This window comes from Taeniopygia guttata, chromosome 1 (assembly GCF_048771995.1).
Source record: "Taeniopygia guttata chromosome 1, bTaeGut7.mat, whole genome shotgun sequence".
NCBI lineage: Eukaryota > Metazoa > Chordata > Aves > Passeriformes > Estrildidae > Taeniopygia > Taeniopygia guttata.
In genome coordinates, this window is record NC_133024.1 from 101,488,550 (window position 1) to 101,502,680 (window position 14,131).

Consider the following 14,131-nt stretch of genomic DNA (forward strand, 5'->3'; position numbering starts at 1 on the left):
CCAATAATGGAAAATGCAGTGGCAACAAGGAGCAAAGACAGATAATTGTTGTTTTCTGCAGAGAGCAGCAGTGTAGGGTGACAGACACATGCTTGGTTTGCAGTGACAACATGGTAACTTGTGACTGGCTGCGTTACAGCCCAGAGCTCCACCTCTGCCACACTACTGGCAATTGTATCAAGCAGTAGCTACTGCTATTACCTAATCAATTAGTCTTTCTTTTTATCAGTACCTGTGATTTCTCCCTCCTGAATGCAGCCAATTGCACTAGGCAAGGACCTGATGTTCTGAATTCTCCTTGAATTTTATCCTACATAATAGTATCCAGAGACAGTCCTCCAAACTGATTCTGGCTCTTGGTGTCCTATCTTCTAAGTCATTCATGAAAGACCCCTGTGCTCTGTGTCCTGTGACAACACAAATTCATTCTCCTATCACTGGGTATGAGCTGCCTGGCTGGTAGTGCAGAGGTGTGGGACCAGTCACAATCTGTGAGAAATAAGTTATGGCAGCTCAAGCTGAGATCTGGTGATCAGGGGTTCCCATGGTTTCTTTTCCACAGCATGTTCTCAGCTTGCCCTCTCTTTCTGGAAATGAATATTCTAGCAGGTAGTATTAATTTGCTATTGTTTGCACAGCAATGAAAGCACTGCTTAAGAAAGATGTCTCTGACCCTTCTGTCTCTGACCCTTCTGACCTGTTCCATCATACACAGCTTGATATTTCCCCTTGCCATGCTAGCCAGAAGGATTTAACTGCTCATAGTACGGACATGGAAAATGTGAGTTAGCCATGAGGAGTGTGAAACCCATCTTGCAGGGAGGTTGGAGGGAGTTGCTCGTGGCCATGCCATTCCTGTGCTGAAGAGCAGTGCTGGGAACCACAGGTGTGTGTTAGCTGTGTTTCCAAGGATTATGGCTGTGGCATCCAGCTTCCACCACTTGCAACAGCCGTGAGTGGCTGTGGGTACATCTGAGGCTTGCTGTGACACTCAGCTCTGAGACCCAATCACCAGAGAGGGATTATGGGACAGTCACTTCCCTGCCTCGATGGGGCATAAGGAGGCACCAGCAGCTATATTTTCCCTTTTTCTGCCTTCTCTTTGCCCCGTCAGTGGTGGAAGAGGTTGCAGCCAGCCAGCCCATGGCATGCAGCAGATCTGTAGTGCAGATGAGCTGTCGTTCCTGTGAGTCTCCTTGCACAGCCTTTGCAATGCAGAGCTCAGGTGGTGCCCCATGGCAAGCCTGGTGAGGAGGTGTAGCTGTGCTGGCGGGCAGGAGGCTGGATGTGTGTGTGTCTGCATCCCACACACCCACGCAGTACTTGTGATGCTGATCGAGAGCAAACAGATGGCACTTTGCTGTGTGAAACCCACCCTGAGAAATGCAGCAGCTAATAGTAAACAGTACAGGACTTGCTTTTTCTGGGGCTGAACAAGGGGGCAGGTGGGGGAATAGGGATTCTTACTGAGGGTTCTGGACAAGGCAAAGGAAGCCCAAGTCCCACAGGGGCGTGTGGGACACCCTATAGAAAGGCTCCTGTGTTTGAGTGCTCATAGATCAGGTAGTCCCTGTGCTTTCAGGGGCTCTGAGGCTTGAGTTCTACCCCCCATTCTCTGCTTCCACCGATGTGATTGATTTTGTCAGTGACTCATCACCTGCATTAACTCTTTGCTTGTTCCTTTTCTCTCACAGGCCAGGGAAGGAGAAGTAGCCATTATAGATAAAGTTCTGGATAATCCAGTCTTGACGTCTAGAGACTTTCAAGAATGGAAAGAAATGTACCTGGATCTCTTCATGAACACCTATGAAAGCAGCCCCCGGAGGGACTCTGTTAATGGCTCCTCTGAGGTTGAAGCACTTATAGCCTCATTAGCACACACTCACTCTTACATTGAAACACATGTATGAAAGTCTCTCTTTTTGTCCATTTGCTACACCCCAGCCCTTTACTTAAGTGCATAAAGTAGTTTTTATATCAATATGTGAGATTCTAGGAAATTATATTTTAATGTTACTCAGCTGTGTGAAACTTTCAGTGGTCAACAATACCACTTCTTTAATGAGGATTTGTATATTTTATAAGCTACCAATGCTCTGCTTGTGTTTACTTTCTGTGAATTAAAATAACATGATCTTTAGCTATTGAAGAAAAGTATTTAAAAGCATTTTTGGAAGACTGTGGCCTTCGTGCAGGAAGTTCCACGTGCTATAAAGCTTTTGTTATCAAAGGTCAGTTTTACAATGATATTTTATATTATATAATTCCAGTATTGCATTGCATTTTTGGAGTGCAGGTACTGTTTTGGTGGTGGGAGAAAACCAATTTTTATATTTAATGAGAAACTCTAGGAGTTTTCTTAAATAACAGGGGAAAAGTATAATGCAGTGGTTGTATTTCAGTTTTGTCAAACATATAAAATGATGAAAATCAGCAGACAAAAAATAACTAATGTGAGTTTAGGTGTCAAAAGGTTAGGTCTTATTTCCTTGTGCTTTTTTAAAGCCTGTTGCTAAGGTTTACCATCACTGCAAAGGAATGCTGGTTTGTATTAAATAAAGACCAAATTGTGTGTTGTCTCTTAATCACATTAGGTTGATTAAAAAAAAATAGTCATGGTACTGTGATTGATGATGCTTTTGCACTGAAGGTATCAGTATAATGTGCAGATTTGCAAAAGGGAAAATGTAGACTTTCAACATTGTTGGTAGCAGCGTTTCTTTAGCCCAGAACAGCAGCAGTGGAAAAGGTTTGCAATGAAATGCTGCAAATCTGAGATGCTTTGAAGATTCCCACAATAGAAAAGGAGTGAATTGGATTTTTCAAGTAGTTTCCTATGTATTTTCTCAGCTGTGAAATTTGGCTGTATTGTATGCAGGGATTATGTCTGATGAGAGCAGAATTGAGCATGGAACCTGAAAAATAACCAAGGAGTAAAAAAGCCTCTGGTTTGCTTTTGAAGGGGAAGGGATGTCTCTGGGTTCTGCTGCGTTCACAAGGCAATTAAAATGTTTTAAACTTCCATGAGATTTGTTATCTGCTAAAGACAACCCAGTGAATATGAGGGGAAATAGCTCCTTAGAGTTAGGCACATGCCTGAAATAAAAGTGGGAGAGAACTCTTAAATCATATATTTACTTTTTATGAACTTGGTTTTGAAAAATGTTAAGAGCATGACAAAGTATTTCTGCTGCTCTTCAGTATTTTGCTGCATAAGTTAGGACTCGTGACATGATTTAATAATGCTCATGTGGAAAGGAAAAGCCTCCTGTATACTTTCATGAGTTGTACTCTTAACCAACTTGAGACTATTGCCTGTACAGCTCAGTGAATGTACTTTAAACCTTATGAACTCTGATATTTCCTGGCAGTTATATCCATGAAGGGATGAAGGAAAGAATGGACAGAAATTCTTTCTTTCTTTCTTTTCTTTCTTTCTTTCTTTCTTTTTCTTTCTTTCTTTCTTTCTTTCTTTCTTTCTTTCTTTCTTTCTTTCTTTCTTTCTTTCTTTCTTTCTTTCTCTCTTTCTCTCTTTCTCTCTTTCTCTCTTTCCTCTCTCTTTCCTCTCTCCTTTCTTTCTTTCTTTCTTTTCTTTCTTTCTTTCTTTCTCTCTTTCTCTCCTTTTTCTCTCTTGCTCCCCTTTTTTTTTTTTTCTTTTCCTCTTTCTACCCCTCATTTTCTATCTTGTTATTGCGTTTGGATTGCAAATGTTCTGCAGATTTTGCACAACTGTACAGAAGAGTGGCCTTTCTGTAGCCCATTTTCAGTAATCCTATATTCAAGTTGTCTGGATGACAAATCCTGTATTAACGTTTGTATAGAATTCTGGATCCAGTGTAAGATTTGTACTATTAGAAGAATATTGTTTGTATAAACTGGACATTTATTTACTGCATGGGTACTGACTTGTATATTAAATTCGTGAGGTTTTTGTAAATTTCTCTTAAAAAATGCTTGACTTGAAATGGATTGTGCTATTGTTCCAAGCATTTAGATTCTCTTGCTATTGTTTTACTGGACCAAAAGTAAATATATTCATATGAAAAACTCTTTATATCTGATGGATGTATATGCACATTGTGTAGTTGATTCCTTGTCAAAACCAAGGCAGTTCAGAAGACTTAGATCTGTTGCTATGCAACAGCCATTCTGCCTGCACTTTACATTAGTAAAGTTAGCTTGGTTGCTTTAAAGGTAAAAATGAAACATTACAGTTTTTTAAGCTAGTCTAGTGACAAAGAACATGTGTCCTCTCCATTGTGCTGCCTTCTTTTAAAACTATTAAATGTTCTTCTATATATATTTTTATTGTATTAACTCTCAGCCTAGAAAGGGAACACTGTAAAATGAAGTACAATAAATTTAGCTTTTAAATGAACATTTATGGCTCAAGATTCCCTTTAGTCCATACCAGACTGATTCTGTGGCATCTGACCATTTTGTCTACATTTCACATATTCATGTATCTTAAAGTACCCCACTGCGACTTCAAATGCTGCCACGTGTGGCCAAAAGGGAGTGACACAATTACTGATTTGTATGTAAGTAGACACTGAGTAAAGACTTCTGAAAACCTTCAGTTACCTCCCTCCCCTTTGTACTCTTTGATGAAAGTAAACCTTTTTGACTGCTGGGTTCTCTCATGTAGCAGCTCAACAGCAACGAAGCATTTTAGCCTTATGAACAGGTGTGATAAACGGCGTATGGTGCTGAGGTAAATGCCAAGGCATCAGAAACAGCTTGTTACTCCTGTAAGAAACTTCTTGGAGGCTAAGGATAAGGATACCCACTCAACTCTGGCCATCTGAGCCAGTACAGGGTTTGGATACAAAAGAATTGCACATCACCAGCAGTGCGCATCTTTAAAATGACACAAATTAAGCATCTGGAAGGTGTTCTACAGCAAAGGCTACTGAGAGAGAAATGGCTTCTATCAAACACTTTTTAACTTTCAGCTGTAGCTGAGTCTACATAGTGAAAAGTCCATGCTTTCTGCCAGTAATTTCATGCTGGTTAGCTAAGACATTCTTGCCTAGTAAGTAGTATATCAAATAATACCTTTTCCTTGGCAATGCTTGCTGCTAATTCTTGTAGGCATCAATTTTCTAGACTTTATACAGCTCTCGCTTAGCCATAGCATAAAAACTCAATAACACTTACCAGCTGGGAAAATTACCTCTGATTAAGAAAACAGAAAAGATGGATTATATTTTTTAATATTTGAAAAATCCCACTTACAACACCTACTAATTGCTATCTAGGTATTATCCAAAAGTCAAGGATTACAATTCTCACTCATCGCCTCTAAGCGTGCTGCTTGCTACATCCTTGCTCAGTGAGATCAGCTTCCAGCTCTATAAATCCTAGATGTGTTTCCTGTGCTGGAGCCAGATTTTCTTGCCTGTTTCCACCAAGCTTTTGGCTTATCCAAGCAAAACTACCACTTTCATGTTCAGTGCCAGTGCAATTTTCTTCTTCCCCAGGACTGCCCTGCTCACTCATCTCCTGGGGCAGATGTTCCTCAGCATGGGAGCTCAGCGGTTGGGCAGCTTCTTCTGCTGGCTGTCGCTGTCCTGCTCTTCGGCCACCTCGGAGAGCTGGAGCACAGCACACTGCAGCCCACACCATGGCAGAGGGGCCTTGCAGATCTCTTCCCAGCCATCGTTGTCAATGTCATAACCAACCACGTCTTGCGTGGAGACCTCCAGCGAGTTTTGCCATTTCTTTCCCCCAATAAGAAGAGCTGTTTCCTCTACCACTGCCAGGCCATAGGAGAATCGATCGTAGACCAGCGGCTTCAACCGAGTCCATTGGTTTTGATCTGGGTCATACCTTTCTATTTCAGAGAAAGGTTCATACAGTCCCAGAAAGGTGAAAATGGATCCCCTGATTGTTGCCATCTGATGCCCAAACCGAGCAATGCTCATTGGGGCACATTTCACCCACTGCCCTTCAGGTGAGCTCAGAGAATAAACGTCATTGCTTGTGCTGGCTGAGGCCGAGTGCTTGCCCCCAGAGATGTATATGGTGTTCTTGCAGACAGCACTGGCATGACCATGTATCCTGCATGGCAATTCCCTGGCCTTCCTCCATCTATCTCTGCTGATGTCATAGACTTCCACAGATGAATGCAGCAGTCCATCCTCACCCCTTCCACCAATGGCAAAGATATCCTTGCCTAGCACACAGCAAGAAAACTGGCATCTCTTTTCCAGCATGCCCGTGATTTGGGTCCATGTGTTAAATCTCGGATCATACCGATGGACCTTATTTGTAACCGATAAGGTCTTTCCAATTTTAGCATCACCAAGGGTACCGCTTTCTATCTCTCCTCCCAAGATATAGAGAAAGTTCCCCACCACACACACGCTGTGGTTCTGCACCCTGTCCTGCAGCTGTGTGAGGGTTCGCCATTTGTGATTGTAAACATCAAAGGCCACCACATCAGTGACGAGCCCCTCGCTTGCTGTGCCTCCCCCCAGCAGAATGATCCGAGTTTTCTGGTTCCTCAGTGTGGTGGACTTATCCTGCACGACAGGCTGTTTGAATACAGATGTGTGATAATTTATTGCTTTTATGATCAAGCACTTAATACCTGCTGAAAGGGACACTTCTGACTGTGTGTAGGTTTTTCTCAGCTCTTCCACTGGGATAAGACCATATCTTATGTGCTCTAAAAGGCTGCTTGCATGATCCAGCCTGGATTTATCCTGCTTCAACCACAGCAGGACAAGATTCAGCAGGCGGTGTTCTTCCACCATGGGGAGATCTGGTGATTGAATCACTGCTAGCAAAGACCTGAAGTTCAGCTCGAGAAGTCCTGACAAATCAAAGTCCAGCAGTTTCCAGACATTTTTGATAATGTATTTTTCTGCAGCTGCTAGGGCGTCTGGCAGGTAGAACTTCCTGGCCACATTGGCGGAGTAGCAGCAGTTTTCCAAGGCAAGATTGTTAACTAAGTACTGATTGCACAAGCCGATAGCATCAGTGACTTGCAAGTAGCTTGCAGCTTCCAAGGTATCCTCCAGGCTTTCAAAGGAAAGGGGCAGGAAGGATGTGTAAATGAAATCCAGGATGTGCTGGAGCCCAGTGGGTGAGACAACTTGTAGGTGAATGACACTGGCTTTAGACTCTTGGGTGTAACTTTTGAACATGGCTCGGAAGTAGTCGCTGGAGCATGCCAACAAGGACTTGTGGGCAGGAAACTCGTTTTCTTTCACTTTCAGCAAAATGTCACAGAGAAAGCCCTCTGATCTCAGGCTCTGGTATTGAGCGAGCACGGTGGTGCAGTGTGCTTTGCAGTAGGACAGGAAGTAGCTCATGGCAGACAATGCAATGCTTTTCTCTTGAGCTATTAGAGCTAAAATGCAATTAGATATTGAAACAGCTGCCTTACTCAAGAGCCATTGCTTGAATGCCCAGCAGACCTCCAGCTGTTAGAGAAAAGCCCAACCCAAAATAACAAGTCAGTATCTTGCCGGGCATAGGGGGACAGTTAGTAGATTTGTAGTGAATTCAATTCATTCCTTTATAGAAAAAATAGCCGAATGTCATATCAGCTGTAGGATGCTTACTTTTCTTGCCTCCACAAGTTGCACAAGGATGAAGAGTCCACAGCTGTGCCGAGCACTTGCTTGGCTGGCCATCAGGTGACAGATGAGGGAGCTAGATGACAGTCCCAATAAGTGGCCCTTCGTGTCTGCTCAGCCGTCGCCCCCAACCCTTCTTGCTCCACAGGCAGATCAAAGGGATCCTCTCTGGCTGCCAGCGCGTGGCTCTGAGCAGACACAGATGAGAAGAGACCGCTGACTTTTCTCTTCTTCTTTGTATGTTGAACTCCGATCAGTTTAGACGTCACCACCCAGGGACAGCAGCCCCCTTTCCGTCCTCTTTCCGCACGGTCCTGGGAAGCCTCAGCCGAAGATCAAATCAGCACCCAGGGATTATTATGGGAAGATTTTTCTGAGCCCATAAATCTTTCCCCGGCAGCCACTAAGACAACCAAAATACCATGATTAGTCAGTGGTTCGATTTGACATGCATTTCTGGCTCTTTGCTTCACGTGACACCTCCATAGCTCACAGCTACCAGAATAGCCACAGGCTCATCCCCTCGTCCCCCTCGCCTTGGAGCCAACCCCGGGCGGTTGAGAAATGGGGCCAGGGACTGGGCAGAGAGAGGAGCTTCCAGTGACAGCCACAGCCAAAGCAGCTGACTTGGAATGACCTGGCTGGATATCACAAGGGTAACACATTTGCACAAAGTGGTGATAAAAATAGATTCCCCCAGTTCGGCCATAATAAACCAAATTCTGTTTATAGAGGAGGCTTTGCATAATTCTGCTCTCAGTTACCAGCTGGGAACCAACCCAGAGCCCCCAGGGGTGGGCCAGCGCTGTCTTCTTCAACTTCCTCACTTTCAGTTTGTCCCAATTAGAAGCACTTATACAGGGATTATCCCTGATTTTCACCTGAGCACTTCAGGGTCTAATTTCTACCAGGAACAGCAGCTCTGGGCAGGCTACACATTCTGACCTCTTGAAGCTTGCTTTTATTTCTTCTTTTTTTCCCTGCATAACTCTGGGTGAAGGTGTTCAGGAATCTTGTCCCAACACCTTTCTTTCCAAATCAAACACTCTCAGGACTTGCAGAGCTTGCCAGGGTTGATAAATGCCTGATCATTTTGCTGCACTGTGAGCCAGCAGACTTGGGAGCAGAGAAGGATCGCACAGGACTGGAAAATTTCGCCTTTTGCTTAAGCCCAAGGTAAAGCCTTTTTACTGTATTAATTTATATTTATTTATGTGATGTCATTAAATTCGGTCTTACCCCTGTAGCTAAGCAGTGTTTGGAGATGACTGGATCCTAATATGGACTGTGCATGCTGTGTGACTGTTCCAGTGAGCTTAAACTGTCTTGCTAAACAGACTGATACCTACACATGCTCTGCTTTTTGTGGGGAAGGACTCCAAAAACATTATTTTTTTTGTTGCTGTATAGCTCTGAAATTTGAGTTCCTGCTTAGAATCCCCTTTCCATCATGACCATTTATAGACCACAAATCAGGATCTTTTGCTAAAAGATCTTTCCCTTTGCTAGCAGCACAATGTGTATGGGCAGCAGGGATGAAGGAGAAAAGGGATGCTTGTTTCTTTTTCCCAGCTGTTTTGCCAATGTCCAAGTTGGGACAATGCTAAGGTATTTCAGGTGTTAGTGAAGCTGATTCCAAGCTTCACTTTTGACACTTCTCCTGTTTTGGAAGTAGAGACAAAAGGCCAGGAACCTCTATCACCCCTCAGCAGTCATGAGTCCTGGTGATGAGGGACCAGGCCTTAAATGCTCCCACTCCCACTAGAGATGCTGCTTTCCCCAGTTAAACCCCACCAGGTACCAGATTTCTGTAACACGAGGTGCAGATAAACCTCCACTGTTTTGAAATAGCAGGTGGGCACTGTCCATCACAATTTCCCTGGGAGCCTGAGGAGCGAGTCAACAGTTCTTGTCCCCCAGCAGCCCTTAGTGTGTGCTGCCATAACTGCTCTGGCACAGCCAGAGGTGATGCACAGGGAGAAACAGGGAAAAGCCAAAACCAGAACAGCAGAGAGCTGTCTGTGGCCCAGGCCAGGCTGTCAGCCTCCCTCACTGCTTACCTCCCAAGCAGAGACAGCTCAGCAGAGGTGAGCCCTGGCTGGGCAGGGGCTGCAGCAGCAGGAGGGACCCCGGGCACAGAGCTGGGCTGGTCCTCTATGGGACAGGGCCACCAGCCCCAGGCACTGCTGAAGTGCCAGTGCTGGTAGCACAGAGGAGCTGGGACAGAGGACACATAAATCAACCCACTTCCCTGGACCCGGATTTGACCAGAAAGAGGTCAAATGTATGGCTTGGCCAACTGAGGGTATTGGCATTAGCAGCCAAGGAATATTTCTGATCCCCATATGACGCTCCTGCCTCCCAAGTGAGGCACTCCTGTCTAAGGCAATGTGCCTTTTCCTCACCCCCAGCAAGGCCAGGCCACTGCCTGCTCTTGCACCAGTTTGGCTGGAACGTGTAAAGTACCAGCACAGCTCCAGCCACAAGCTCTGCAATTTCAGCGAGGCCAAACGAGGCTCAGTCTGAACGTCCCTGCCTGTGCCCAGAGTGATTCCATGTTAACCCAACCAACTGTGCATCACTTGCTTTCCAAATTAATTCCATCTATGGGGGCTGTTTATACAGGTCAGTTCCTGGTGCTGATTTAACTGAACTGATTTAACACCAGTGCCAGGTAAGCAGGTCCTGTAATTGTATGCAGATTTACTGTGCTAGTCTCTCTCAGACCTACTTCATCTTCATGGCAAGCCAGCTAATGGAAGTAGTAAGAATCATGATCCTTATAAAGCTGTTTATTTGCCTGGAGATTTTTTTTTTTTCTTATAATTGAAATAAAACCACATTCTTTCCAATCCCTTGCTCTGGAGTGATAAAAAAAATATATCATTATCAAAATGAGTTTTTTCTCTGCTTCACTTCCAGGCAGTTAGCCTTATCTAACTAGGGAGCCTGCTCAGCGAAGATCCTCCTTTGTCAACAAACAAATTATCTTCATGCAGAAGCTCAGGTCTCCAGCACCTTTGGAGGACTATTTAATGTCCATTAGTAAGAGAACAGACAGTGACTAAACAGCTGACTTACAAATCTCAGCACGAGACCTAGCACTAAGTGGGATGCAGTCAAACCACGATCTTATTTTCCTTGGGTGTAATTTGGAAGATCAGATCTAACGTTTGACTCACTAGATGGTGCTTAAAATTAGGGAAATATCAGTGTTTCAATGATGCTGATTTGGTGGGATAGATAATACATTTTTAATCATGTGCATCATTTAGACTTTAAATTGGATTTAGATTTCAGGCTTTCAGCATATTTTCTGTTGAAGTGACTGCTCTATTACAGTAGGCAGTCTGAAATAAAAGAAACCCATTTAGATGTGTGCTGTGAAAAATGTTGGCTTCCACACCTGCAGAGGTTTTTGCTATAAAAAATTGAAAAATGTCCCAAGTTGCAATGCCATGTTCAGTTTAATATTGCAAGTAGGCCATTGGTTAATAGACAATTGAATTATTATTTTAAATGGTGCAAATTATTTTTTAAGGGTAAAGATTATAAAAAGAGTTGTATAAGTGATACTAGGCTTATTACTAGCAAGTGGCTTACTGTAAAATACTAGTTATAAAAATCCACAGCAGAGGATTACCAAGCTACATTTTGTTCCAAAAGAAATCAGTGCAGTCCAGGGGACAACAGAGTAAATATTTCAGATGCTTGATAATGTACTGCATTAACAAATAACAGCAAAATGAGCCAAGTAATGAGTATAGCGATACAGGTTTCCTAGAAGTGCTAATCAGAAATATCATATTGATTTAAGTTGTCTTGTAAAAATCTTTGGACTCCAGTCTGTTCTTCATCCTTGAATAATCATTCATGGTAGTATTTGGGTCAGCACATCTATTTAAAGCAAAGCATGTTTAGCCCAGGAAAGCAGTTCTTAAGACCAAAACAGTAAGAGGGAGGAATTTTCTTGCAGCTAAAAGCAATGTCTGGTGAGATCATGTCTGTGCATAAAAGCAAAAGAGAAGGTTCTCAGCTTGCATGAGGTGGGCTTAGGCTGTGAGGCTTCCATTTTGGCAGGGGGAGGCTGGGGTTGCCTGTGGCTTTAAGCCCTGTGCAAGTGGTGCCCACAGGACACTGTCCCTGTGAGCTGGGGGAGCAGGAAGGCAGCACAAAGCAGTGCCTCCCCCAGCCTGTCAGAGAGTTCTGCAATCCCTCAGCCCCCTGTGCCCGTCCATGTGCCACCTCAGAGGGGTCTGTGTCTGGGGACAGTGCTGGCAGCAAAAGCTGTGAGTGCAAGGCTCTGTCTGCCCCTGGGGAGAGGTGAGGTTTAGCATGGCCAGGAGTCAGAGCCAAAGCTTGCTGCAAGACCAGGCTGCTAAGCCATGGCTGTGTGGCACTCTTCTGTGCTCTGTGGAAAAAGAGGAGGAAAGGAGGAAATACCACTGGCACACCTTTGCTGAGAGTGACCACATGCCAGCTGGGTTACTCCAGCACCAGCTACAGCTGTGCAAGAAAGCATCCTGTGTCAAATTGTGAAAGGCAACATGAAATAACAGACTTTCAATCAGACAGTGCCTCATTTATCTCCTCTCTCTCTCTCTCTGTTTTTTCAGGTTTTGTTTGCCTCCCATGAAGACAGAAACTGTTCCAGCTTCCACTGCTATCACCAGTGAGCTTCCCTGGTGAATAAAAACAAGTTGGAAAATTTTAAACTTGGGTTCCCATTCCAGAGTAACTGCAGTGGGATGAGTCAGGCACTGCAGCCACGGGATAATGAAGGAGAATGTGTATTTTAATGAGCCCATTTCAGAGCAGATGCACTAATAGCTTTCACAGCATCTCACAGCTGAGGGTGTAGGGCTGCTTGGGGTTCATCTGTTCCTGTGGTGGCCAGGTGGCACCAGAGATGCTCTGCACTGAGCCCTGGCTTCCACCCCTGGGCAAGCAGTGCTGCCTGTGCTGTTGCTGGGGCAGAGAGGGACCTGTAACCCCTGCCCAGGGGCATCTTCCCTCTGCCTCCAGCTCAGGGATGCTCACAGACACCTCTGGCTGCTGACTTTGTACAACATGGGTTTGTACAGCCCTGGCTGAAGCTGCTCTGCTCATGGGGTTCTGTCTGCACGTATGGAAGCCCTCCTGCTATAAAAGGAACATTTCTGACCCCCATGTGGCATTTCTGCCTCCCAAAGACCTTGGGGCTGGTTGAACTCTGTTCCCAGCCCTCATTTGCTTGGGTAATGGGGATGGCTGATGAAGTGGCAACAGCTGGGCTGTGTGACCCCTCATGGCAGGAGAGCTGAGCTTTCCCCTCTGCCCTGGCTGGACACAGCCACCCAGCAGCTCCCTGCACACAGCCCAGCCCACCCTGGCCTGATCTCCATGGTGATACCTGTATCCAGCACAAAACCCCTACAGCTGGGACACACCTCAGGCCTAAGAAAAGGATAAGGACATGGGGACTAGCCTGACGCAGTTCAATGGGCTTTGAATGCATTTTCTTGTAATTAGGAGGAGGATGAGTTTTTATAGGGATAGAGAAGTAAGGCACAACCAGTGCTCTGAGAGCACAGAGGAGAAAACTGATATTTTCCTGTATTGGGACACCACAGAGATGAAGTAAAGCCACAGTGTTGAAGTAAATCTGCATGTCTCTGAAACCAAGTGCTTTTCACATCAGCTATTAAGGATTCAACTCTACTATCCTCTTTGATTTCCTAATTCACATTCATTAAAATGTTCTCCAAGACATGGACTGTTGGTGAGCAAAGTAAAGGTTACAGTGCAATCAGCTGCTGTTACTGCATGGGACAATGAGAGCCTCATGTCTATACTCAGCTGATCACTGAAAGTGTTCCTAAAGTCTGTATGCTATTGTCATCATTGTTGTGAACATTGTCAGCAGCACCACCACATCACTTAGTGAGCTGGACTTGGTCCCTCCATGTCATGTAAGACTCAGGCTTATCCTTGGGAGTGAAAGGATTGCCCCTGCACATGCTGATCCTTTTTCATTTATTCACAAGCTCTCAGGTTTGAGAGTGGGAGAGCACCCATGGGTGAAGTGCAGCTGGAATTAATTGCACATGCCAAAGGATGAAGGATGGATGACAAACCCCCAGGTGTCTAGAGAGCTTTTTTTCCTCAATGACTCCTGACTGAATAAAGCCATACTGGAGTGTGACAAAGGCATTGATGGAATGTGTGTCATTTACCCCTGTCACTATAGGACACGAGCAAACACGATGCACACCTCTGCTCTTGTGAAGGTAAAACGGGGAAGTTTGTTTCTGACTCTAACATTTATAGTTTTCCAAAGGTGACAGTGGAATGGAGGGTGAAAGTGCCACCTCTCCAATGACACTGGACAAACTACCAGTCTAGCAAATTTCTCCTCCTCTATGAAGGAATACAAAAACAATAAGTTATTTACAGAAAGTGTGTGAGAAAGTTTGCTACAAGAATGTAAAATCCAAAGGATTTAGAAAATCTTAAAAAAATCTTCACGAGTTACTGACTGGTGTGTGATTATCAAGCCTCTC

General features: G+C 44.5%; 2 protein-coding genes and 1 long non-coding RNA gene across 7 annotated transcripts in view; 2 read left to right on the forward strand and 1 right to left on the reverse strand.

Annotated features, from left to right (window-relative positions):
• Positions 1–4,378, forward strand: part of CNKSR2 (connector enhancer of kinase suppressor of Ras 2) — a 204,120-nt gene extending 199,742 nt beyond the window's left edge. For all 5 annotated transcript variants that reach the window (XM_030282021.4, XM_072934511.1, XM_072934519.1 and 2 more), the window contains one exon: positions 1,695–4,378. In XM_030282021.4, coding sequence (XP_030137881.4) covers positions 1,695–1,910 — 216 coding nt within the window. In that variant the 3' untranslated portion in view covers positions 1,911–4,378. The remainder of the gene's footprint in view (positions 1–1,694) is intronic.
• An 820-nt stretch (positions 4,379–5,198) lies between these two features.
• On the reverse strand, positions 5,199–8,149 carry KLHL34 (kelch like family member 34). Its single transcript, XM_002192873.6, has one exon. The coding sequence runs from the start codon at positions 7,320–7,322 to the stop codon at positions 5,535–5,537; it is 1,788 nt and encodes a 595-aa protein (XP_002192909.4). The 5' UTR covers positions 7,323–8,149; the 3' UTR covers positions 5,199–5,534.
• Positions 8,150–8,271: 122 nt separating this feature from the next.
• On the forward strand, positions 8,272–13,781 carry LOC115496751 (uncharacterized). The gene is made up of 3 exons (XR_012057831.1): positions 8,272–8,765; positions 10,215–10,263; positions 12,206–13,781. It is a non-coding gene; the product is annotated as an uncharacterized lncRNA (long non-coding RNA).
• Positions 13,782–14,131: the final 350 nt, after the last annotated feature.

Bases quoted from the DNA above. Each gene is read 5' to 3' on its own strand.
- KLHL34 (XM_002192873.6), bottom strand. From the start codon at position 7,322: ATGAGCTACTTCCTGTCCTACTGCAAAGCACACTGCACCACCGTGCTC.